We start from the raw sequence: 26,622 nt of genomic DNA, 5'->3' as shown, positions 1-26,622 counted from the left end.
TGCATGTCCTCAGCCTCCGCCGCCCCGCTCGCAGCCGGGCAGAGCCATGAATCTGGGGTAAGGAGGGAGCGGAGGAAGGGGCTCGCTGGGCTGGCAGCGAGAGCCGCTCCCGCTGGCTGGGACGCGGCCCTGTGCGGGGAGGGGTGGCCCCAGCCCCTCACGTCCCGGGAACCTGCCCGGCCTTCCCCTGCGCGGCGGGCCGCTGCCGCGCGTCTGAGGGGAATCGCGCGGCCCGCCAGCGTTAAGGCGCTTGGTGCCTCGCGACCGAGGCACTGGTAACGGGAGCGGTCTGTGTGACAAAGCGGAGGGGTTAAGAGAGGCTTCTCTTGGGAGGGCCTCGGGAAGGGGTCTGGAAAGCGGTTCAGGGGGCTAAGATATTTAAAACGCCGCGTTTCAGCGGTGCGAGAGGACCGCCTGTGCCATCCATTGGGGTGAGCGAGGCGTACAGCTTTCGGACCCGGCCGGTCGCGTTTCCTCACGTCAGGGAAGCCCGCCAGCGAGGAGCAGGGGGGAACGGCGCCCGTGTGCCCGCTCCTGGGTGACCGCGCCAGAACCCGCACCCTTCCCGCGGCCCCGCCGCCGGCGTTCGCTGCATCCTGCCCCGCCGCCGCCTGCCCACGGAAAGCGTCTACAAAGAAGAATAGGTGCTGGGCTCGGCTTAGCTGCCGTATGCTGTTTGAGCGTCTAGAGTTACAGCTTCAGGCACTTCTGTGCTACCGTGTTAATTAGAAAGTTGCGTGCGAGCTTTAGATGTGTTAGATTTTTAAAATAATTTTTTTAATGAAATCTTGAAGATAAGCGTTATTTTGAACATTAATCTTCATATTAGATTTTCTCAATGCATGGAAGAAAGAAAAGCGTTTGGGTACTTTACACTCATACACCTAAACACTGCCGACTCTTTTTTTAAACCCTTTTAATAACGTTTGTTCCACTTTAAAATGTGGACTGTTTTGCATGGAAGCACAATTAAAGACTGTTTTCAGAACACAGCCCCTCTTTGTGATCAGCGCTGGCATTCAGGGAAACTTGTTTAGCATTTTTTGTAGCACACAGTTTATATTGTTGGATTATCAAATTTTTGAGGCAGGCATATTGCGATGTATAACCATATAGAGTGGCACCTTCAGCGTGAAGATTTACTTTGTAACATGCAAATCCAAATTTTCCGGTATCAACAATAAAAATATACCCTTTTCAAGACCTGGTGATTTCTTCGTATTAAGTAACTTCTCACAAATGTGGAAAGCTTGGGGTTTGAAAGACCATCTGGACCAACAGTAAATACAGTGTTATAATTAAGTACAATTGTCCTTGTTACTAATGTAAAAATCTTACTGTTATCAGATTACTTAATATTTCAGATTTCCCTTTCTCTGTCTCTCATTTTGCAGCGATGGACTGAAGCTTGAAACTGAAGTGCTGGATGGAAAGCCTAGGCTAATTGTAGCTGCTTCTGGTATTTTTTTAATCATTTATCTCAAGTAATCTTTAAAGCTTCTTGAAGTTAAACCTAAGATCTAAGCAACATGAAGCACAGCTTTATTGAAATATTTTTCAGATTAGGAAGAGTATTTGTGCATTGTTATTTACAAGTCCTCTTACTTACCAGCTTGATACTGAACAGTAGGTTGATAATGAACTTTGGAATAGTCTGTCCACTGGTGAACAGCTGGCAAATAGCCTTGACTCTTTACAGGTTGTCTCTCCATTCATAAAAAAAAAATTAAGTACTATTATATATTGACTGGCATAACTTGATAATTTCTGTAACTTTATAGCACCTGTCATGGTTTAACCCCAGCCAGCAACTAAGCACCACGCAGCCGCTCACTTGCTCCTCCCCGCTCCCAGTGGGATGGGGAGGAGAATCAGAAAAAAAAGTAAAACTCCTGGGTTGAGATAAGAACACTTTAATAACTAAAATAAAATATAGTAACAATAATAATAAAATATAATAATTGTAACAAAAAGGTATATAACAAAAAGAGAGAGAAATAAAACCTAAGAAAAGACAAATGATGCACAATGCAATTGCTCACCACCTGCTGACCGATGCCCAAGCAGCGATCTGCCCCTCCCGGCCAACTCCCTCCAGTTTATATACTGGGCATGACATCCTATGATATGGAATACCCCTTTGGCTAGTTCGGGTCAGCTGTCCTGACCATGCTCCCTCCCAGCTTCTTGTACACCTGCTTGCTGGCAGAGCATGAGAAAATGAAAAATCCTTGACTTAGGATAAGCACTACTTAGCAACAACTAAAACGAACAGTATGTTATCAACATTATTCTCACACTAAATCCAAAACACAGCACTGTACCAGCTACTAGGAAGAAAATTAACTCTATCCCAGCCAAAACCAGGACAGCACCTCACTTACCAAGGAAAAAGAGGCCTAATAACTCTGCTTAATTTACACAGAATTACATTACAGTCACATTTCTGAATTTAAAGCAGCTTTAGTATTTGGCAGTTGACGTTTGTAATTTTCAACAAGCAGTTTATTTGGGCCAGACCTCATTACTACCATCTGAGATAGACTTTTCCAGTATATGTTCGTAATTAAGCATTAATAAAGTCTATTTTTGTGATTTGTCAGACATAAGTTTCTATACAAGCACAAGTCCACTTTCCCTAACTGTTCTACATAGCAGTCAGGATACAGAAATTCTCCATTTAATGTCCTCTAAATTATATTTCATTTTCTGCATTTACCAGACAGCTGTCTAATGAGGCATTGTGGGGTGTTTTGAGTCAGTAAGGAATACAAGTCTACTGGAAACAAAACCTTGCAACGCCTCTGAAACAGCAATGCTACAGCTTTCAGTTTTTACAACCATAGTTAGCATCATTGGCTGGATAGGGCCAGTGTACATTCCAGAGTGCTCTAAGATAAAGCATTACCTTTGATTTTGAACTAGCCTTGAATAAGCAGTCTTCTCCAGGAATTAACATGTTTATACAACTGATATAAACAGCACTTCCTTGAACTGAATTGTGTCAAAAATTGCATCAAATTGTATTACTTCTGAATTTCAGTTTTCTGCACTGTCAAATACTGCTCACAGTCTTAGGGGCTAAAGTAGGATTATTCTGTAGTAGCTTAAGCTGCTACTCGAGATAGTTGTTTTGCTCTTACACAGAAAAAAACCCAAAGAAAATAACCCATAAGCAGCACTTTGGAGTTCCACATTATGTATCTCCCCAGCGTGATGGCAAAGACCCTATTTATGTTTCTTTCTCCTTTCCACAGAGAAGTTGGGTTTGCATAGCATGTAGAATCCCACTTTATTTAATTTTTGAATTGCCAGAAAGAAGTAAAAAATTGACTTTTACGTACTCAGATGAGGGTTGAATGCTTGAGAACCCAGTGATAAACATGGCCACAGAACACCTTTACTACTGAAACATTATCAAGATGGTTCAGAATTTAATGCCTGTCTCTGCAGGACAACAATTCTGCATACTCCCAAGTTTTAAAATGTTCGTCTAGGTTGGAAACTATTAATAGTGTGGTTTTGCAGACTTCAAGAACAGTTAGTGTTCTCCAGTGTCTTTAATTGGTAATGCAAAAAAAAAAAGGTATAGGTGCTATGAGTGGAAAATGTGCAACAACCACTGCCAGAGCAATAATTGCATAGTGCAGCTGAAGAAGCCTTGTTTCCAACAGATGTGTTCCACTAAAGTATCATTCCTACTATTTTCTGTCCCTTTTCCATTAGCCATATGTGCAGGATTTCTTGTGTTGAGTACCACTTTCCCTCTATTAATCAATATTATTATATTCTTTATTAATAAGTATTATATTAAACATAGCACTTAGTATTCTTTTTGAGACCACTACACCTCTATGCATCCTCTAGGATTTGGGTTAAAAGACTGAAGAGTATTTCAGGGCATAGGTAAGGGGAACAATAATGGATGGCGTGATTATGCAAGTATTGTTTCTTTAGGCTGTCAGTGATGGCGACAGTTAACATCATGTAGTAAGATGGGGTTGGATGCAAGGACTATCCTGGAAGGATGTGACCCAGCAAACTGAAAAATCACAATAAACAAGCAATTAAAAACAAGCCATTACCACAGGGCTCTCTGAGAATGAATAGCAGGGGAGGGTCAGACTGGCACAGTAATTTTATTAGATCTATGTAAAACTGGAAATAGTTACTGGAGTATATCTAATTTTTTTCCAACATACTTTTGAAGTGTGTATACTGAAATAAAAAAAAAATAATCCAATTGGGGCAGATGTTATGGGGAAAGTACTTTTCCTTTGCCTTACAAAAATCAGATTAATATAACAGTTTACTAATTTCTCAAGATTGTTTTTCAGGAGGAAGTTGTTATTAAATACTTCTTTCATATGTTTGTGTTTGTTTCCCAAAAGATAAATCAAAGCCTGCAATGAAGGTAAGTGGAAAAATGACTTTTGATTAGAGCATACAAATTAACTAGTTAATTTGTTAACACAGAAATTTGAGAACATGTTTGAACTGTCTAAATACTTGTAATCAATGATATTTATGAAAGATAAATATGTACTTATGGGTCCCTTCCAACATGAGATATTCTGTGATTTCTCAGGTTCATAATAGCTGTTAAAGAAGATGAATTAAAAATGCTATGACTACTTCTACCTTTGCAAAATGCTTTAGTTTACTTTGCCAAGAAGTCACAGCAGCACAGGGAGTCATCTAAATCAGAACTTTCAGAGACCTTAAAGGGATTCTGGTAAAATAGGGATCTGAAGTGTGTTTAAGTTCCAGTTTAGTCATATAGGTTGTCTCTGTCTGAGTAAACTGGAATGCAGTGGGTTGGGGACGGAAAGAAAGCAGAAAAAGGTCTCAGTACATAGGAGATAATTACAAGTGTACATCAAGGACCTTGAAAAGGATAAAACTTTAGTACAGAATGGAAAAATCAAGATTGAAATAATATTGGCTGTATGGTGAAAACATGTACCTGTTTGAAGCCAGGCTTCAGAAACACCAAAGAAAAGCAGAATTAATGTTTATTAATTCTTTTAAATGTTATGCTACATAAAGTTATTTTTCATACTGTCATTTTTAAATATTCATATTTAGGTGCTGTATTCTCTTCCCAGGTATTCGTAGTACTCATGAAGATATTTCATTAGTTTATACTGAGTTAGTTTCTATTGATGTAACAGAGAAGAAAAATTACACTTATTTTACTTGTTGCTTCAATCTTGTTTTCATTTGTTACCCATGCAATTTTATTTCCTTATTTAATATATGGTGAAATCTTACTGCTTTAACAGATGGGTAATAAAGCCAGAGCACCTAAACATGCATTGAGAATAAGGCATCCTGGGCATGTTCTGAGGTCAACACAAAATGCTTGTATCAAGCAGGAAAACTTAACAAAACCAAGGAGTGAATCAAGCTTATCAATGACAAAAGGTGAAAAACTGCAAGTTACTAAACACTCCTCACATGAAGCCGCAACTAAAGATCACTCTTTGATTTTCCAAAGAGATAGCACAAATAGATATCCTGATTCAGAGAATCCTAATGTTGTTAAAAAAAGTAAACAGAAACCTCAAAACCCATGTGTATCAGCTGAAGACCTAAGAAGTTTGGTGTGTTTAACACAAGAACAGCTTCAACAGATTTTGATGACTGTAAAAGAAGGAACTAGAAGCATCTCTGAGACTCATAATGAAAAGCAAGAGGAAATGGGTAAGATACCAATAGTTGAATAAGTTGGTTTCATGGAAACAGAGCAAAATGTGAAAGCTTAACTTTGAGTTCACAGTTTAAGTTTATTTGCAGGCTGCCGAGATGTTACTCTTAAGTTTAATGGTCTCAGACAAAATACTGTTTGCTATTATGGATGTGAAATTGCCTGTTACTGTTAGAAACCAAACCTTTGATAATTTTAACAGTAAAAACTAAGGATTGTGTGATAGTATTCCAGTACTATGAAGAGCAAAACAGCAAGCAGTTCTGTCAATATTTCATGCAAAAAAGAAACCATTTTACGTTGGGGGAAAAAACATAGTAGAACTGCACTGTACCATTCCCATTAGGAGTTTGGAAAAAAAAAAAACAACCAACCCAATACCTCAACGAGATAGGCCCTTCTAGTTTTGTGAAGAGTTCAGGTCTTGCTATGTGTCTCAAGAGCAGTAGTGCCAATTTCCTCTGGCCCAAAGATGTACACGTATCTTTTTGCCTAACTGTAACATTACTGTTGAATAGTTTGTTTTTGGTTTTTTTTCCAATTCTTCTACTCAGAAGCATAAGAACTATTGCGTATCTTCCTGTATTACATCCTTACGCCTGTTTGTGGACCTATGGAGGTAGTCAGCTCTTTGCCACCAAGAATAAGACACACTGCAATTAAGTAGAGTCCCAAAGTCTGAGCTTTTAGCCAAAGAATAAGTGTTTACTGTAAGTCTAGCATTCTAAAGATACCCTGTGAAGTTGTAACTTATGTGCCTGAACTATACAAGCAGGGTTGAAAACAGTTTTGTTAAATAGTGGGGAATTTGCAAGTTTCTGCTGTTCTCAAAGTATTTACTCAATGCTGAAGAAAGTTTAGTGGTCATATATATATATTTATATATGTTTTTATATATTTATATTCTACCACAGCTACTAATGAGGCATCAGAGGAAAACATTATAGCATTGCTCCAAAAAGCTTGTGAAGTTTCATCTGTTCCAGATGAAGCTAACTCTGATTCAAGCAGGAAACAAGCAGCATATCCGCAGCCAGGACAGAAAGTTATGTACGTAGATCTGTGTTATTGTCTATAAAAATTGTATCTCCAATAAAGATTCATATTGTAGTTCTTAATCACAGTAAGAATCTTTATAAATACTAATTAAAAAATTACCTTTAAAATTAACAGATTAGCTTTTTAGGTAAAATTTTTTTTCCCCCCTCCTTTTCTCTAGAAAGGATTCGTGGAAACCTGCTGACATGTTTAGTACCTTGGGTGAAAGAGAAGGGGAGAAAGCCTTATTAGACTTGAGAAGGACCCAGTGGAAGAAGGAATTAGGTACTTATCATATACAAAATATATTTTTGGTCAATTTATTACACTCAGGATGCCAAGAAACTTTGTCAGTGCAGTTGCTACAAATTGGAAAGTACATAGTTTTATTAGTCTCCAAGACAAGTTAAGATTCTTGAATTTCAAAATTTTATGCAAAGATTATCTATAAATTCTTGCAAAAAGCCTTCTTAACCAAATAAATACTATCACAAATAAACATATTCAGTTATGCTTCGTATTTTAGGAATTACTTGCCACCGATTTTGTCACATTCTGCCAGTAGTTGATAGCCATTATCATTAACAAATTCATTTGTTTGTTAATGGGGAAAGTGTCACCCTAATCTACAAGCATGACTGTACCCAACTGCAATTTGAACTTGAAACAGTTTGCAGTCCTACCCCGTCACCAACCAAGGGGAATCTCTGTAGAAAAATAAAAAATGTTTAACACAGTAGTAAATTCTCTCTGACAAATTAAGCTTTTTATGATTCACATGCAGGAGTGTTGTGTTTTGTTTTTGACTTGGGTGTAGACCATCTGGTTTCAGGGTTTGATTCTGCATTGTCAGTAGCTTCCATGTATAGGTCCATTGGTTTCAATAATACTATAGTAGTCCAAGACTGGTGTAATAAAATGGAGAGAATTTATGTACTTGGTTATTTGTTAGTTTTCCCTCTTTCCCTGGGACATTGTTAAGCCTTCAGTGTTTTGTAGTCTTCTCAGAGAGATTCCCCAATTACCTCTACATCTCTGGGCAGAGACTCTGCCACTATCCTCTTAAGAGCAAAGTCATGTTTAGACTGATTGGTCAGACAGTGGTGACTTACTCTTCTAGTCCATTTTACAATCAAAATTACAGGGTAGACATGCATTGCTGCTTTTGTTTTGTGTTTGTTTTTTTGAAGATGAACAGGTAGCACTGAAGAAGAAACTGAAAGAAACTTTGGAGGGAGAGGTGGGTTACTTCTGGGCAAAACCTGGCAATAATAAAACCCATAAAGAGAAGGTGGAAACAGCTGACACAGATAAGGTAAGGCTATCAATAAACACAGAAGAGCACACAGTTTCCACAGCACTGTTCCAGAACAGTTCAACTTTTAATTAATTCATACAAGATTTTCTTTTCTGTACAAATCCAGTAGAATCCAATCTCAGTGATCACTTTAAGCTCTTTCATGGCATGAATTGCTGCAGCTCCCTGTTTCACACTTACCTATTGCTCCAATTTGTAGCTTCACAAATTAAGATCTTTGTAGCATGAACAACCCATTCCTGTTGTTCCATGTTGATTCCTAACCAAAAGGTATAAGCCTTTTCTAGTTCTGTTTTGAGGAATGGTCTCAAATGTAATTCCTGGTTATATAATTATTTACATTGTTCATGAGCTCTCACATATATTTGATTGTTTACATAATAATGAGCATAGCAATTTGACTTCTACTCTAACCTGCCTTTTAAAAAGTCAGCTGTCACTCTGAAAATGCTGTGTCAGATAAATATATTATACTCAGATGAGACTTCTCTTCTCCAGTGAAATTGATTGCTGTTAAAGAGAAGTTAGGGTTGTACCTGCTATCAGTTATTACAGCAAAAGAAAATGGCTTTTTGCGTGGCATATTCAGCATTCCTAGAAAAGTTACCACTCTGCCCCATAAGAATTTGTTTCAATCTATGTAATTAAGAAATACTGGATATGAGATGCTTAGTTACAAGTTTTGACTGAAGTTTTAATGAATAGCAGCTTCTAGAAGTATAATTTACTTGTTTATTATATGTTAAAGGCTATTTAATACAAACAAAACAGGTGAGCTAAATAAATCAAGTCTTAAAGTGGTCACTTTATTTGCAGACAATATTTCCAGCTGACTCTGTTATTACCACTGAGGAAAACTGTGTCTGTACAACTGCTTTAACCACAGAGGCTAATAAAGTTCCACTGTATGTTTCAAGTGCTCCAGCTGGGCAGTCTTCTGATTTCAGTTCTTCTGACTTAACAGCTGTCAGTTGCACAGCATTTGTTTTCGGGGTAAGATTTTAAATTGCATGCAGGTTTTTTTTACTTATTTATTGACAACAGATGTATATCTGCAGTAGTTCTTTTAAACCAGAAGAATTCAGTAGACCTTTTTGCTCTATCTAAATAATTGTGTCTGAATGAATGTTTATCAAAATGTTGATGCTTTGAAGACTGAGCATTTCCAAGGCTGATCTGAAGAACAGTACTGGAGGTGTGAGATTAAGTGTTAATTAGCTTTTAAGTATGCTTTAAACAAATAGAGAAGTGGGAATCTATCAGAAATAGACGACTTCAAAAAAATATTGATGGCAGAAGGTTCAAGAAGTAGTTTTTGAGTTATTGCTAGTAGGCACTGATTGAAGAGTTGGTTTTTGTCAGAAAGCATTGAAAGTTCTCAGTGCCACTGGAGTTTGTTAAATAATGTAGATACCAAGAAGCAGAAACACAAGAATGCAGATGGTATCTAGAATTTACTTGAGACAGATCACTACTAATTAGATCATGGTGCTGAATCTACCCGGAACACAGACTGAGCAGTGAACCATAGAAGGAAAGGATTTTTATTCATGATGCATGTAAGGTTTTTTGTAGTGAGAGGCTGACTGTTCAAGTTTGAATATTATTCTAAGACTGGCTTATTTAACATCTTTCTAACAACTGAAGCATTTTTATGGAGTAGTCAGACACTTGCTACAGTTACAAACTTACATTCATTTTTTTGTGCAAGAGAACAGCCCAGTTATGCCTAGCAACTGAAGGCAAACTTTCCTGCCAAGTCTTTACTATGTGGCTAGACAAGGTAATGAATTTTTTTGTACAAGGAAGAGACTAGCACTTACCTTATTTCAGGAAGCTGTGCCTCAGGAACGACCTTTTAATGCTTTGAAGCATGAGCAACAGAAGAAGTGGCTTGAAGAGTTAGAGAAACAGAAGGAAGAAGCTAAGTTACGAAAAATAGAAGAAAAACTTCATTTATCAAAGGTATCTGTGGTTTAGAGGGACTTTTTGGAATAAGAGAAGTTTTTCTCTACATTTTTGTTCTAAGAAATAAAAGATGAAATCATACACCTAATGAAGTAGTAACAAAGATATAATTACCTCCAGGTTTTCACCATAAGTCTACGACAGTCTAATTGAACATTCAGCCAGTAGCTGTTCCAGTATTTCGGTGGTAGAGAACAGACTACCACGTGTCTCGTGTGATGTGTTAGAGTGCTTGCTGCAGAGATGAAGACAGTGATATTGTCACCAAACGAGACAGAAAGAACTTATCAACACCAATGAGATGCAGATAAACAGGCACTCCTTTAATTCAGTGCTGGGAACACGGGGGATAACTCCGCCAAACCGTGTTCACCTTCACATCAAAATCCATCACTTTTTATACATGAGATGTTAACATATTTAATTATTCAATACATATTCATTGTTATTCTATTAAATGATTGGTTAAAATTTCCTCGCCTTCCATGTAAATTATTACGCATGCCCACTATGATTTTTGAGACCTTTACTTCCTTAATGTTTTTGGGTCGGTGGGTTTCTTGAGTCGGTGGTCTATGAGTCAGTGGTCGTGATCTCCCCCTGCCGGAATTACGTTTCCCCTAGTTTCACTTAAACTTGGCAACACTAAGCGGTCCTTCATGGACCGTTAACAAAAGCAGACTATCATCCATTTTGAGTTCCTGCTCTGACAGAGCTTCATAATGCCATATATTGGTAGGGTAAAATAAGCTAAGTTAATCTTTATCAATATTCTTACCCTAAAACAATCATTGGTCAATTTCACTTAACTCTACTGATTGGAATCCTTGATATTCAACTCAAGATAGGAAGGGTAAAGGAGATTTCCAAGCAGCATAATTGGTATCCATGACAATCTCCTTGGTTTCTTAAAACAAAACAAAAGCTATTAATGTCTAGTGAAGTTTCTATAGTTAATTGTTTCAAACTTAACAAATCTATGCTTTATAACTCTTCTATATATGTAGAATCAAATTTTGATTATTTTATCATTATTTTATCAGATTAATTTGCAACAATATTACTATACTTTTTTTTCTTTCCCACCATTGTGTGAAAGCACTAGGGTTTGGAAGGTGTTGTAGGGACACTGGCTAGACACTTCATAAAAAGAAATTTTCTGTAGGCTACGGAAGGAGATGAGAAAAGAGAAGGAAAGTTATAAACAATTACAGTGTGTCACAGTGGTGTTCAAATCCTGTTTCTAGAAGTACTATTTTAATATGCGTATGCTCTTATGAAACTTCTTTAAACACTTCTCCAAAAAGTATTGAAGAAAATAGGCTTACCTTTTTTACCCTTTGGTTTTTCCAGGCTGTTGAATGTAGATCTCTTATGCTGGATCTAGAAGGAAACTGTGGCCAATATAATTGCTTTGCAGGTGGAATACCTGAAGAGACTTTTAATACTGTCACTGTTGGCCAATTTGGTCAATATATCTTTTACCCCCAGAGGTTCTTCATATAGAAGCTGACTTCTTTCCTTTACATGTTACTATTTCTACTATTAGTAGTTTTAAGGTCAGTGGAATACTCTGCATTCTTATACAGCCAGATACTGCCACACTCTCCCAAAGATTCTTTGTCTTTTGAAGTGAAGAAACATGCAGTGAGGTTGTACTATTGCTAGACTCCAGATTTCCAAATTACTGTACACAACTTTAACCCCAGGATTATATCTTTCACTATGCATGAGATGTATTCACATCATGAGATGTTCTGTACTACCAGTGAACAAGAATCTTGGTTATCAAAACTTGATTGATACAAATGTTCATAGCCTGTGGCCTTCTGGATTAAAAGGCTACAGTTTTTACTCTCAACCAAAGCATTTACAGCAATTACACAATTCCTAGACAGAAATTCTTCATTTTAATTCCACAGGTTGTAATACTAGAAGAGAGCTTTCGTACCCACCCTCCAAAAAACCCCTTGTTGCCAAGGTTGGTTACATACCTACACACAACACAAGTCTTTTCATTTCCTGAGTTGTTGAAGGGATCAGATTTCCTTTGTAAATTGAACTTTGTAACTGTGAAGGGAACACAGCTGTGAAAGGTTCCTTCATTAGCTGCCTTGGTTTTTAATTTGATAGGTGTGCTGTGGGAAGGTGGTTGCAGTTACCAGTGAGTAACATGACGATAATCTCACTTCCAGCCTCTTTTTGAAAGGAAATTAACGTGCACTTAATCTCGTTTTCTTCAACATCTTTTTTTTTCAGGTCTTGTGTTATACTCTCAACCCTTCTGCATATTGCACCACAGACTTGCATAAGAATAAAGCAGATTTTCCAACTACTCTGATCTGCTTCTACATCACAGTATTCAAAGGGAACAAAACTCAGGGAACAGGAAGAAGAATAATTTGGATTCTTATTATTTGGACTATGATTTTCTTGCTTCTTTTAAAATAGGTGTGAAATTTTTCTGACACAAGGGACTTTTTGTTTAAGGAAAGGACACCAAGAAAGTTTATTAGATTATGTTAGGTTTTTTTCCTGCAGAATGCAAGTTTTGAGGCAGCCATTCTCCAGTTCCTCCAGGGAAACAGTTCTTTTTTTAGTCAGAATAGAAAACCTTCTCAGTACCTATAGCAAAAACAAAGGCCCCTTAGGTAAAAATCTTTTATTAGTGATATGTTGGAATGTCCCAATTGCCAACAGTGAGCCAGAAAGATAAGCCTGGGTGGTACAGAAGAGAGACTTAAACCCAATATGTCACCTCTACAAAAGTTTTAGGTACTTTGCGAGGATAGCAGTGGTGGCTGCTGTGGGTGGAAGAGATTTTGAAAGAAGGCTTATTTTATAATAGGCCTGTCTAGCTGAAAATAGGAAGTTAGAGATTAGTACCTCTGCCCAAAGCACATTAATTCTGCTACTGTCCAGAATTAAAATGGAGGGGGTAAATGTAGGACAGTGTAAAAGATGCCACTTGTTCACGTTACTAGAGAGAGAATATGTACACAACAGGAGGAGAGCATGGCAGAGTGGACAGGGTACTGACCTCTCAATCGAGCAGTTCCCAGTACTATTAGAAAAATTATGGAATGGAATAATAATATAAATTGAAAAAAACAGTACCAAAAAGCCTGAATCCATGTTAACTTACTTTTCTATTTTTCAACATTTTTTTTTTCACTTTCTAATTTTTGGGGTTTTTTTCTGAAAATATAGTAGCGATATGTTTTTGCTGACCAAGTATATGGATCAGCAGTATAATTTCTGATCTGACTTGCATTTTAAGCAACAGAGACACTTCTGTTTTCCCATTTAGGGAATTAACTACTGTCTGTATTGTAGCTCCATAACAGAGCTTTTCAAATGTTCCTGTTGTACAAAATGTGTATTGTCTGTTATGTTAACCATACTTTATAGAAACAGCATAATTGAGCATCTTTCCGTTTTTTTGTTGCTTCATATTTATTTAGGCTGAAGAGCATGACAGATGGGCAATGCATTTTGATTCTTTAAAGAACCACCTTAATGCTAATGCACAACACCCCTTAAATGGAATGTACAAAAAGCAGCCTGAAAGTCTTTGCCTGTCACCTGACCCTCAGGAGCTGACTGCTTTTATTCACCCTTTTTCACCTGCAGCTTTAGGCAACCTCATGCCCTTAAAGGTGGGAAATGCAGAAAAAGCTGCTAAAAACAGTGCTTTGGAACACAGTCAGAAAGTCAGGTGAGTGAGCTTTGGAAGGATAATCATCTTCCCAGCCAGTACATTTCTGATACCTCCTCAGAAATTAAAAAAAAAAAAAAAAAAAAAAGAATAAGATTCTTTAAATCTGATCTTTGGATCTTATTCATTTGGCTTTTGCTTTTTTCAGAAGTACCTGTTGTTTCACTTTTGAAAGACACAAGTGCTTCCATTGTTCATTAATAAAATTTACTGCAAATAACCTTACTTTGTTCCTTAGTAAAATGAATTTCATAATTGTAAATTAATACAATGGGATAACCTCAATATGGAAATATTACTTGAAATCTAACTGATTCTAATTAAGAAAGGCTTTAGGATTGTTTTCTAATGATTAAAAACATTTACATGTTTCTTTGTTCATAGTTTCCTCCGTTCAATGACAGCTCTCCTGGACCCTGCACAGATTGAAGAGAGAGACAGGCGGCGGCAGAAACAGTTAGAACATCAGGTAGACTTTTGTTTTAAAGTCTAACACTATTTTAATGAGAAGAAAGGATGAAAGGTAGTGTTGTCTCACGAATAAAGCATGAAATTTAATACCAGAATCCAGTGAGGCACTTGACTTTTATGCTTCAGATTACATGTTTACAGTTGTTTAATGGTATTTCATTCAGTTAGACTCTACAGTTTTCTTTTAATATTTCTACAAAGATGATTGCATTTCTGTAACTGAATTCTTGCCTCAAAAAACGTACAGTGCGGTCTTTAGAGCTCTAGTAGCTTTGTGTGCTTTTTTCTTCAGTCTCCACTGTCATCAGGAGGACTGATATTTACAGATACCCACTCCATGAATCTTTAAATTTTTATCTGCTTTACTGTCATTTGCATTATTTCTGTGGCACTCTAACTGAATGTATGTCTGCATGATGATGTCTCTAGCACAGTGTAAAGAAGTCTTAGCATAAATGTAACGAGCCTGTTCTGGTCAAACTGTTATTCTGCTAGATCAAAATACTAGCTTAGAGTACATAAGGTAAAAATCAGACCACCATTTCTTTCCAAGAAAAAGAAAAGCATTTTTGAAAACATAAAAAGCTACTTCTATTTGTCTCTGAGTATTTCAAACTGCTTTATTGGGCTGGTGGTTTTCCAAAAAAAAAAAAAAAAAAAAAAAAAAGGAAATTAAAAGAAACAAAAGTGTTTGAAATAAATTATATTGATTTTTTTTTAATTCATCCAAACCCAATTATTATACACATATATGGAAGTATACGAATAAATAGCTTACAATACCTTAATGTTCTATCTTTTAATCTTCCTTTTTTTCTGATACTACTAGAAAGCAATAATGGCTCAGGTAGAAGAAAAACAGAAGAAGAAACAACTAGAGGAAGAGCAGAGAAAATGGGAAGAACAAGAGGAAGAACAGCGCCTAGCACGAGAAAAAGAACAAATGCAGAAACAGTTTGAAGAAGATATGCTGAAACAAAAACAAAAGGAGGTGGGTTGTTGCATTGTCTTTAGTGCAGATAGTCTGTAATGATACTGGGTTTTGAGGAAAATGGTTCTTGTTCTTCACCTTCAAAATTGTGTCACCTCATCATTTTGAAAATGAACACTATCTGAAATTTAGACATTTGAAACCAAAATCTGTTTCCTCAATTAGTAAACTTATGACACCATACAAGCTTAAGGCAGATCTCTTTTTTTGACAAGGGCCTTTTCAGGAAGAGAAATGATAAGAACTGGCAAAAATGGAATTGTAGTTTTAAATAATGCAGAAACATGCATTTTAAAATGCAAATTTTAAATAAAAAAAATACCTCAAAGTATGTGATCCAATTATTGTTGATGGTAACTTGATGCTTTTAAGATGCTTCTGTACTATGAAGCTTATGTGACTGGATGTGCTTTCACTCTGGATTAAAGACTTTTCAGAATATATTCTGGAAAAGTCATTTTAAAAGTCATTCGTGTTTTAGAGCTTTCTCCTCTGTAACTATTGCTGAGCTTTACATACTCCTTTCATATAAAAGTTAAACCAAAAGTACATTTTGATCTTTGGTAAGTACAGATTTTGCATTTGTATACATTCTTAACCGCTGTAGAAGGTTAAAAGCCTTGTCTGATGTTTTATTCTTCCTTTTGGCACAGTAGCAGCTATTACTGTTTGCTTCATATTTGGAACAGTAGCAGAATTCCATGATGTCATAAGACAGGGTGATTCCAAAAACACTCTCTTCTTTAAAACCTGCAGAAATATGGATCCCTGATTTCTCTGCATTTTCTGGATGGAAACGTATAGCATCTGCCTGTAGATGCTAGAACAAACTGGTAAAAAATTGGGAAAGTCATCTTTCTCTGTAATAGCTCAAGCTCCTTCAAAACATGTTATGCTATCAGTTGTTCTTTCCAGCTGCAAATGCAGTAGGAAGTGAGGATGAGACGGTAATAGCAGTTTGGAAAGGAGATTTTCCTTGGCCCAGTCTCCTGCACCTTGAACCTGCTGAGTCTGGAAACTGTAACCCTCATGTTTAGGGATGTTCTGCCTTTGTTAGGGAGGCTTCTACTGTCTCCTTTCTGTGGAAGTAGGAGGAAGGTGGGGTTTTTAATTATTTTTATTTAGGCTTCTTTTGTTTCATTAAACCACATGATATAGGAAGTCATAGATGGCTGAAATCAGATGTCATTTAGGAAAAGATGAATTTATTAGGAAGGAGATAAATGTCCAAATAACTTTGAGGATCTAGATGCTCGCTTTTTAATGCTAGGATTGAATATCTTTCATTAGCACAGCAGAGGTTTTGAATTTATCTTTATAATCATAAAAGTTACATGTTACATATTGCATCTACTCAACTAGTTTTGTTTTTGTTTTTAAAAAAAAGCTTTACCCAAAATAAGAATATATGTAAACCTTGAGGATTATATGGGGATTAAATAATCCTGTTAATTTTATTCTCAAAATAAATGATCACGTTTTTTTTTTTTTTTTTTTTAAAGGAACTCGTGACTCTTAAAACAAATGAGCTCTATCAGACAATGCAGAAAGCTCAAGAATTAGCACAGAGATTAAAACAAGAACAGCGCATTCGAGACTTGGCTCAGAAGGGACACGACATTTCAAAACTTCAGAAGAATCTTGGTGGTGGCAAGTATAAGTCTTCATATTCAGTTTGCCTGTTCCTTTGGTGTTTGCATGCAAGTGGTTCATGGGTTTGGTTTTGTTTTGTTTTCCCTGTCTGCATTTGGGTCAGAAATTGCTCCTTTGCCTCACGAACCGTTTCCGTTTACCTTCCAAACAAATATCAGTGTTAACTAATATGGAGAATATTGTATTTTAGTAAGCTTCAAATACTATATTACATAAAGAAAGAAATATAAAGATATTATCAGGAATGCATAGGGAATATTCAGACCTATGCACTGTCGATTAGATTTCCAGTGAAAAAGGGAGAGTATTAGGATCTGAACCATAGTTCTCAGTCTTGCTTTGAGTTCTAAACCACAGTAGTCTGATAACTTGATAGCATGGTTTAAATGGAACATACGTTACTAAATTGAACAATTTTACTTACTTCTTTTTAGGCGATGCAGAATTTGAAAATTGTAATACTAGCATTTCACATCAAAGTCATAATTTTTCTGATGACATTAAGAGTCACATTGATCAGCAGACTTCTCCTCGGAAAGACACTGCTGTACAGACAGGTATGCAGCCCTTAAATTGAATTACTCTGATGTACCTCAAGAAAGACAGTAAAACAGTGTACTTGTGAAACTGAGCCAAATCACTGTCATTCACAATGGAATAAAACTAGAAAGAAATACTTGGACAGACACAGGCATGTAGGTATATATTACTATATTCTTCTAAATAAGTGATAGGTCTATATAGTTGTTACTTACCAGTTGCAGATTCAAATCACGCAGTCTGAAATACAGTGTTGAGTCATGGTCACAAGCCGTGTAGGACTACATTTATTAAGGCATTTAAACATGTATTTGTAGTAGTCTTCAGTGTGAATGTTCACAGGTTTATGTAACGTTGTTTGGTATCGAGCAGGGCTGGGTTCCTTGAAAATATTGGCAGAAACATTGTCAATAATTCTGCAATTAGAAAAGTAGACTTATTAGAAAATGAGAGCTTAATTCAAATGTTTAGAAAAGCTTTCTAGATAGAATACTTTCCAGTCTTTATCTTGATTTTGTATCACACCATTAAAAAACCCAGCTCAAACTTAGTCTGCATTTATTAATGTTGTAGATGAGGTGTGAATGAGCAGATTCAGTGGAAACTTACAGTCACTTTATGCCTTGTATTTAGAAATTTATTAGCTTATCACTTGTGAAGTGGAAGCTTTATTTTATTTCTATTTGCTTAAGCAACAATGAATATTTTTGGTTTTGACAGTGCTGGTGGAAATTTTACTGTGAAGTTGGAGAGTTTATAAATTAAATAATGTTTTTGTGTATGTCCCGTAGTAAAGAAAGAAGCTGGATTGTTAGTAATTTAAAAATTGAACAAAATATTTCCATTGGAAGACAAGGATTAGGAAAGTAAGTTATTCCCAGTAGCGCTGTGAATATGACCAAACCATCGGCGTGCTGAAAAACTAAACAGAAGCTGTGTTTTGCTCTTTACCTTTGGATCTTCCCCCCCCCCCCCCCCGCCTTTATTGAGTTTGCTTCTACTGGTCCTATCTTCCACATCAAAAAGAGTAAAAAACATTATAAAACTGTAACAACCAATTTTTGAATAACATCAGTAATGGTAGACTGATACACATACAAAAGTCAAACAAGTAATTTGAATAGCTTAGACTTGGAGTTAAAATATAATTTTTTTTTCTAGATGACTTTAATACTTCAGCATACACTAAGTCAGCTGAGGAAAGAACTGTGTGTTGCGGATCGCCTGATATTTCCATAGAATATAAAGAAACCTCTAACAGCAAAAAATACCAGAAGGAAATGCAGTATATGGATAAAAATAAAATATCAGGAAAAGAGACTGGTGGCATTTACAGTGATCTATATGAACAATATGCAGGAAAAGAAAAACAAATTAAACCTTCAGAAAAATACAGCAAAAGACCTGACTGGAACATAAACAAGCCTGGGAAAAGATACATTCCAGCATCAGAAAGATACCCTAAACAGCTACAAAAACAAAGGGAAGAAAACAAAGTAAGACGACAAATGGAGCTGCTTCAGTTGGTAGAAAGAAATACCCCTGGGAATCTCTGCCCAAAAAAGGGTGGTTATTCAGACAGGTCTCCTTCACCTCAGGAAGAAATAAATATGAAGAATAAGGGACATAGAGTCAGAAAGGTAACTATTTGGTCTTTAACAACAATGATGTGTATTTTTAAGACTCTTGTTCCACACAGTTTTGCCTGGATGGGAATTCAGTTATGCAACTCAAGCATTGAGAAATTTCCTATTACTATTCTTTGTGTAAAGAATAGTATTACAGCATTGTTTCGTTCATCATAATCAGAAGAATATATTCAGATTTTGTGACTTAGCTTTTACTGTTATTTCAGTCTTCCAAAGTGTTGATTCTCTTTCATTTATTCATTATCATTGATTCATTATGTAAACAGGGAGCTTGATTGAAAGCAGTGTGCAGGATAGAATGACATCACTGACTTGCTCTTTTTTGTCCAGTCATTATGGTGTGGTGATGGCTGAGGTATAGGAGTACCTGTTCAAGAAAACAGTTTTCTTTCTGCAAAGAATATGGATTACTGAGGATGTACTCTGTTGTCATAGAAATGAATCCTTCTTAGTGGAGTCATTTCTTCTCTGTTGGCAGTAAGCATGTATTGGTATAGCTTGTGGCTGGGAAAAAAAACAGTTTTCGTTTAAAGAAAATACTATCAAATATATTCATACCTTCTCTCTTCCCCCCCCCTCGGTTGCTCGCTCTCTGTATGTATGTATATATATGTGTGTGCATAAACACCTCACTTTCTCACACCTTCCAATAGAAAAAATCTGGTGTAGAAAAGGTGGCAACTTCAATTCTGTTTAGCCATTTGTTTACTGTGGCTACATACACATATTTTAGAAGCTGTGGGTATTAAAAAAAAAAAGTATGTGAAAATACATAACTGTTCATATAGGTATCTTTAAAGATTTATTCATTTGTTAAACGGAGTTTGTTGGTTTATTTGCGGTTAATGGTAAATCTAAGTTTTGTGCTTACATTATTGAAAGGTAAATGTTCAAGAATTTTGTACCTGAGAAATGGGGCAATGAATTTTAAGCAGATTTTTAAGATAAGTAAGCGTTGTCTGATACCATAAGAAGCACGCGATACGTTAATATTTTTCATTTAAATAGAAAACTTCTACTGACTGTATCTAGAAACACGACCTTTCCTTTAATAATCATTATCTTGGGCTGAACCTTTCAGGTTTATAAATGCAGCTTTCCAAGGTCATTGGAAAATATATATAGTATTTTTGATAGTGCTTGGAGCTGCCAAAGACATAGAAAATTGGAGTATATCCTCCTGTAATTTGTTTAATTTAGTTCATAGACACTACAAGTCTCTTTAATGCAAGTCTTTGATAAATACCTTTCTCCTGAACCCAGGTCAAACAGTCCTTTTGGAATTTCAGAACAAACTTGTCTTGAAAAATGAAAGCTTTTAATATAAAAAACATGGAGCTTTTTATTTTACTTTTTCTTTCTTGGTTTTCTCCTAGGAGGAACAATTACATAAGAATCATTTGAATGAAGAAAGGTACGTCAATACTCTGCATTAATGAAATGTATAAATACATTAATAGTGAAATATACATGCTTTTCTTTCCTGATTTTTAATTTTTTTTAAAAGAATTTAGATGCATCCAACTGTCTACTATTAAAAATACACAAGACCAGATAAACTGCAGGTATGAAAGCAGAGTAAATGAGCAAAAGTCCAGTCCTCTGAGGATTCTTTGTCTCTACTTTTTGAGAAAATTAATCACATATTACTTAAGTATTGTTTGGGGTTTTTTTAACTGACATTGTTTCATACAGATCTGAATCACCACCTGTTCCAGCAGTTAAGAACAGATTACACCAAGTACAACAAAAACAGATACATGCTTCTAATTTCCTGGTGCATAACAACAATAATAGAAGGGAGAAAAATATCAAGACAGATACAGAGCAGAGGAGCTCCCCTCCTCCCGTTACAGAAGCTGGAAGACCTCCTTCTTCGCAATTTATTCCGTATGTTCGAACAAATGAAGTATATTATCTTGATCCAGATGCACCAGTGACTAGACCTTCAACACATGACCCACATTATCGACAGTTTAATGGTACTGAAATGTATTGTGAACTGATTCATGTAGAAGAGAAGAAATGTTAGTGATATAGTTCGAAGTGCTACAATTTATTCAATTTGGTATTTGTGTTTACTGAATTTTGCAGTAACCCATGTGTGTCACAGCACTGTACAGAAAGCCTATGCAACCAAATGATACTCTGTATTAAAAAAAAAACCCCACAGAAAAAGTTAAAAAATCAAAAAAGCAACAAAAATTCTTTTATGTGTCTTTTTCGTCTGTTTACTTTTAATGAAGTATGATTGCACTTCTCTGGTATTACTGTATATAGATTTGGGTTTGGGAATCTAAGTGTTGTTTGACTTAAAAATAGTGATCGTAATCTGATAGCAACCAAAACCTGACTTTCACAAGATGTGAAAAGCTACTGCTTCAAAATTAAAACAAAATTGATAAGGAGTATTATTAACTGATTTGATATACATTTACTTTTAGATTCTTACCAAACGCCACGACAGATTTTTAGCTCTGATCACGTTAGAGATCCTCTTCTAAATCCTGATGTAGTTAAAATCAGAGAGAGACAACAAGCAATTCTCAAAGGATTGTCAGAATTACGCCAGGTAAGCAGAAAGTTATTGGATAAACATATATGTGTATATATATACCAAAGTCAAAAAGAACATTGCAAACTATTACATAGTTATAAGCATTAGTCTTTAATTCATTTTTCCATCATACATGATTAAGTTTTGGGCCCTGTCCTCTACTTTTGTTCCCTCTTACTAATTTTGCTTTTCATGCATTACTTCCATCTTTGGACTGTCTTTAGAGAGAGGCTATGGACTCCTTAGTCCTTAGATTAGCTATGAAACAGTGGAGTACCTGAGAAAACTTGAAACCAAGAGGAATGGCTTTATTTAGTCTCCAGGTTTTGTTAATTAGGGTTGCTTATAGTAAGAATGTTTCCATTTCAAGGGGAAAAAGAATACTATTTTAACAAAAAGCTAGAACCCTTGTTAATGAAATGTCACTTCTGCATTTCATGGGAAAGCCAGTCATGACAGAGCAGTGTGGTTGATGCAGAAGAGTTAGTGGGGTGGTACTCATGTGTCAGTCCTGGAAGAACACTGTGATTGGCAAATTTGAAGTGCTAACACTTAGAAAATCCTTCCGAGATAGCTATTATTTGTTAACATGTAAAAGTAAAATTCAGGATTTGTCCGTCAGCCAGACTTAGTGAGTGAATATAAAATGAAATTCAGTTTAATACTACACACACAGGAGCTCCTGAGACAAAAGCCTGTGTATGTTTGTATACATTGTTCTATTTGTAGTAAGTTACTGGTAATGATTAGATGTACAGGATTGCCAGAAGGATTTTGAATATGGTGAGATTGTCTTTAAGGATCCACGTTGCAGTAGATTAAAGAAGCACAAAAGATTATAGCTGGTAACTGTGAAGTTACATATTTTCCTGATTGGAGTTAAAATAGCAGGAAAAATAGTCAGGCATCTAGTTATTAAAACATGAGTGAATTTGATACTCCACCTGTTGGCAACAAGGTGTGGCCCATAGCAGATTCAAACCGCAGGTCTGGACAATCACACGAACAGTTTTCCTTTTGTGCTTCTAAACGGCCTGACGGGACTGCAAGACAAAAACACATTTACTTTTAGGTTTGCATTTCGCTCTTGAAGAACACTAAGGATAAACGTATCAGTATCTTCCCTTGGTTTTGAATGGCTCCATACTAAAAGTACTTTATTGCTAGCAGCACTATTTATTTTTCTTTGCCTTAAGGGAGAAGAATTTCATAAGTGATCAAAAGAAAGGGAAGAAAATCTGATAGACTTAAGTACAACAAAACTACCGGTAGTTAACACTATTAATTACCTGCTGTGCTTCAGAAAGACAGAAGTTCTGCCATGCATACGTGGTGCTTCAGTAGTAGGTAAATTCCTTGTGCAAACGAAGGGTCATGGCTCTCCCCAAGAGAGAGAAGTTGTGACCCAAGAACGCTGAAAGGTTGCCGGTTTCTAATGGCTTCCAAATAGGTTTGACTGGATCTGGTCTTCCCCAATGCTCATCAACATTTTTGTTAAGTATCTACAACTGTTAAGTATTTTGTATTCAGGCTTCATTTGTCAGTGGTATTTTGGTTAAGAGTGAAGCCAGCTTCAAAGCACAATTTGATCCTTGTGTTTGCTGAGGTGAACAAAAGCCATGGATATTTAAAGAGGTTTAAGGTGATAATATCCATGTTGGCAAAGTTAAGAGACAGGAGCTTAGGGGCGTTTTTGATGCATAGTATGTATTCAGGTCTTAACAGTGGCTAAAAACTAATGTTAAGGTTAGTCTTTCAATGGACCTTGGTTCTGGAAGAGAGTTAACTTAAAACATGTAGAGTTCTTTTTTAAATATCCTACCAGCTGCAGAATGCATTTAGGACATGTTGAACTTTTAGGTATATCTTGTATACGTAAGTATTGTATACTCCTGCAGATGACACCTGTTTTGCATCAGTTATTTCACTGAGAAAGGAAGAATAATGCAGTATTTTGTATGAAATATAATTTAGACAAAGAGCAGAGTTTACTTTTCTATTTCAGAAGATAATCCAGTCTTGTTTTTTAAATTGATATATACATGCATATATATTGGATTGATAGTTTCAGAATATATATATTCACAACATATTTGGCCATTCTTTAGCCTTCTTTTGTCTGGGGGAAGTCACAGCATGTTTGACCAGTCTTTAGCCTTGAAATACCCAACTAGAGTGATAGATAACTACAATCATCGGGCTGTTTCAGTAACAGTCCAGCTGAAGTGGCTGACCCATGGAAGACAGCAGTGAAACTAGAGGGCAGATGAGGGCCTTCCTCTGCCAAAGGGAGGGTGATTTCTGACATTGCATTTGTTACAAGACAGCAGCTCTCTTCCTATATTTATTTCAGGTGACAGCAGTAATAGGAACTATCAACAGACTTTTATTTTCCTTACTGAAATCGAAAGTCAGTGGAATAAGCCCAAGTTTATTCATCCAGCAAAGTGAATTAAGTACTTGTGAAAAAGAAGGGCCAAAGTTTAAGAAAAAGGACAAAAACCCCAGCTACAGTCAGTACATACCAGAGCATCTTATTTTTACTAAGGCAATAAAACCACTTGCCAACAGGTTGTAGCCTGCAATGGCTAAGCGATCTTGCCAGCCACCAGCAGGCTGTCCAAGGACGTGCAAAGAAAGACCTCACTGCTTGTCCCTATGTAGATATTTCACATTACTTTTCTCTAGGCCCTTTTTATTACCTTTGCAAACCATGTGATAGGCTTTGTTCCAGTTTTCAATTTGTACTTGTTTCTCACCTCAGCTCTGGGTCAATTTAGGGCAATTTATTGCATGACTTTGTTTTGTAACATGCTACTAAATGCAAAAAACACTCTATAGTAAAAGTAATTCTTGACAAAGGGACTGAACAAGTCCACTGACCCATTAGTAGAAATAGCAGATACTGTTGATTAGTTAAAAAGCAATTCATCGAGTGATTGAAAGTAGGCAGCTGCTGCTTTTGGAAAGATGCAAAGTGAAGTCTAGCAGGCTTTTTTGCTAATTGAAGCCAGTTCTGCAGGACCTCTCTCCCCTTCTGTGCCACCAGGAATAACGTGTCTAAATTGTTGTAGTACCTGCTGGCTTGCGTTAGGTCTGTACTGAGCTGTGCCAGCAGCCTATAACCCTTGTCTTTGAGAAAGGGCTTGTAACTCTGAGGAAAAATACCATTGTAACTTCCCCCCCCCCTTTTTTTTAAACAAACTTTCTTGGTACCAAATTACTTCTGACAGGCCTAAAATGGATGGAGACCAAGGGGCCAGACGTATCAGTATATACAATCCTGTTAATTATAGTAAAAAGGCTTATTTTTAAATTTATGAATGTACTTGAGATAACTATACCATGTATGATCACATAGACAAGGCTACACTTCGAGGTTTTTTTATTACAGGTTTTCTCCATTGTCTAGTACTTACGGGAGCCATTAACAAAGCAGGAACCTTTTAGCTTTTGAGAGTAAATATGCATATCCTAAACCATGTGACACTGTTCTAGTTCAAATGGTAATGCTGTCCTTTATCTTAAGAGTATAATTTATATTAAGACTAGAAGCTGGTACCCATCAAGGTTTTGGGTTCAGCTTTGTACAAGAATACGCTAGAATACTACACATGTAGTGACAATGCACAGAGGAATGAGCAAGTTAAATTTAATACAATGGAGAAGTCCTTTTTCTTCTGCACATTCATCCGTGGAAACCGGACTGGCTTCCACTTCAGTCACACTTCAAGTCTTTTGCAGAAGACTGGAAATCTTGACTTCCTTCTCCACTGAATGTATTAGGTTGTACTGCTTTTTTTAAAGTTGGATATTTAAAAAGCATTAAGCCTTAACAAGTAAATTGTTTTAAAATATGAAACAGTGACACTGGATTATTTCAGGCTGCATGAGGAAGACAGAACATTCACATTTATAATCTGCTTTTTTCAGGGCCTCCTGCAGAAGCAGAAGGAGTTGGAGACTGCTCTGATTCCCACTATAGCTCAAGAAGAGAACTTTATTTCGCCATTTTGAGAGGTACATATGAACATTCTGAATTCTTAAAATGTAAATGCACAGCACTTTGTTTGCTACTGTAATTAATTATGAACCATCTCCATCTTTTTTATGAAAGATTTAAATTATGTGAATTTTGATAGATTACGGGGTCATGTTGCTTCTCATATTGAAGATACATTAAACTAATGGTGGTGTGTCTGTTTAGAATGGTCTTCATGCTACCTGAGGACATATGTCCATTTAATATAAACCACCAAAACACAGTATAAAAACATTACATGGGATTTTGTAGAACTCAGTGTATGTATTTTGATAAATAAAAAGATTAAGATGTATTCCGAATGGCTTGGGTAGACTCTGTTGGTATTTTTAACTATATGAAACTGCTTGTACTTAACTTTTCAGACAGTTTTTAGGCTTAGACAATGTATATTAACTCAAGTAGTCCCAGATTTTAAGACCACAGAAGTGCCGACTATCAACTTTTTTCCCCCCTTCTCAATTAAAGCAGGATGGCAGCACTTAACATTATAGTGGGCTGGGCCCAAGGCAGTAGAACTCAGTTTAAGGAAGTTTTCTTATAAACAAGGTCTGAACAGATCAGTATTCGATGCTTCCAGTCAGAATTAAATGTTTACTTCAGATTAATTTGCTTTTAGTCTTCAAAAGATAGGATAATCTGGGGTAAAACCATTTCTCCTTCTAGATCTCTGCAGAAGATGCATAACCTGAGTTCACGTTAGTTGTTCTGTGATACAATGTGATAGATGCCCTAGCACCTCCAAACGGAGACTCCTCCCAGCAGCAACTGCTCTTAGACATAACCTGAAGGTATCGTACAGCAGTAGCGAAGGGAATAAAGGTGCACTCCTTCCTCTCATGTGTATGCCAAGTCATGCGGTGGGTGAGAATCTGCACTTGGTGGTGTAGGTGGCAGAACAGTTCTTCACAAAATCCATTAACTTTTATTGATACAAGGGAGTTCTTTTTTTTTTGAAAAAAGATTA

General features: G+C 36.4%; 1 protein-coding gene across 1 annotated transcript; it reads left to right on the top strand.

Moving 5' to 3' along the window:
• CCDC66 (coiled-coil domain containing 66) lies at positions 1 to 25,927 on the top strand. Its single transcript, XM_050904979.1, has 19 exons — positions 1 to 57; positions 1,395 to 1,459; positions 4,392 to 4,414; positions 5,286 to 5,706; positions 6,625 to 6,760; positions 6,930 to 7,033; positions 7,939 to 8,063; positions 8,883 to 9,059; positions 9,900 to 10,031; positions 13,499 to 13,752; positions 14,137 to 14,221; positions 15,053 to 15,214; positions 16,717 to 16,864; positions 17,302 to 17,424; positions 18,569 to 19,047; positions 20,433 to 20,470; positions 20,752 to 21,038; positions 21,501 to 21,628; positions 25,547 to 25,927. Exons 1-19 carry the CDS (start codon positions 47 to 49, stop codon positions 25,628 to 25,630), a joined length of 2,982 nt encoding a protein of 993 aa, XP_050760936.1. The 5' UTR covers positions 1 to 46; the 3' UTR covers positions 25,631 to 25,927.
• Positions 25,928 to 26,622: the final 695 nt, after the last annotated feature.

Source organism: Gymnogyps californianus, chromosome 13 (assembly GCF_018139145.2).
Source record: "Gymnogyps californianus isolate 813 chromosome 13, ASM1813914v2, whole genome shotgun sequence".
Lineage (NCBI taxonomy): Eukaryota > Metazoa > Chordata > Aves > Accipitriformes > Cathartidae > Gymnogyps > Gymnogyps californianus.
Note: the sequence above shows the minus strand (reverse complement) of the source record. Positions and strands in the feature narration are given on the sequence as shown.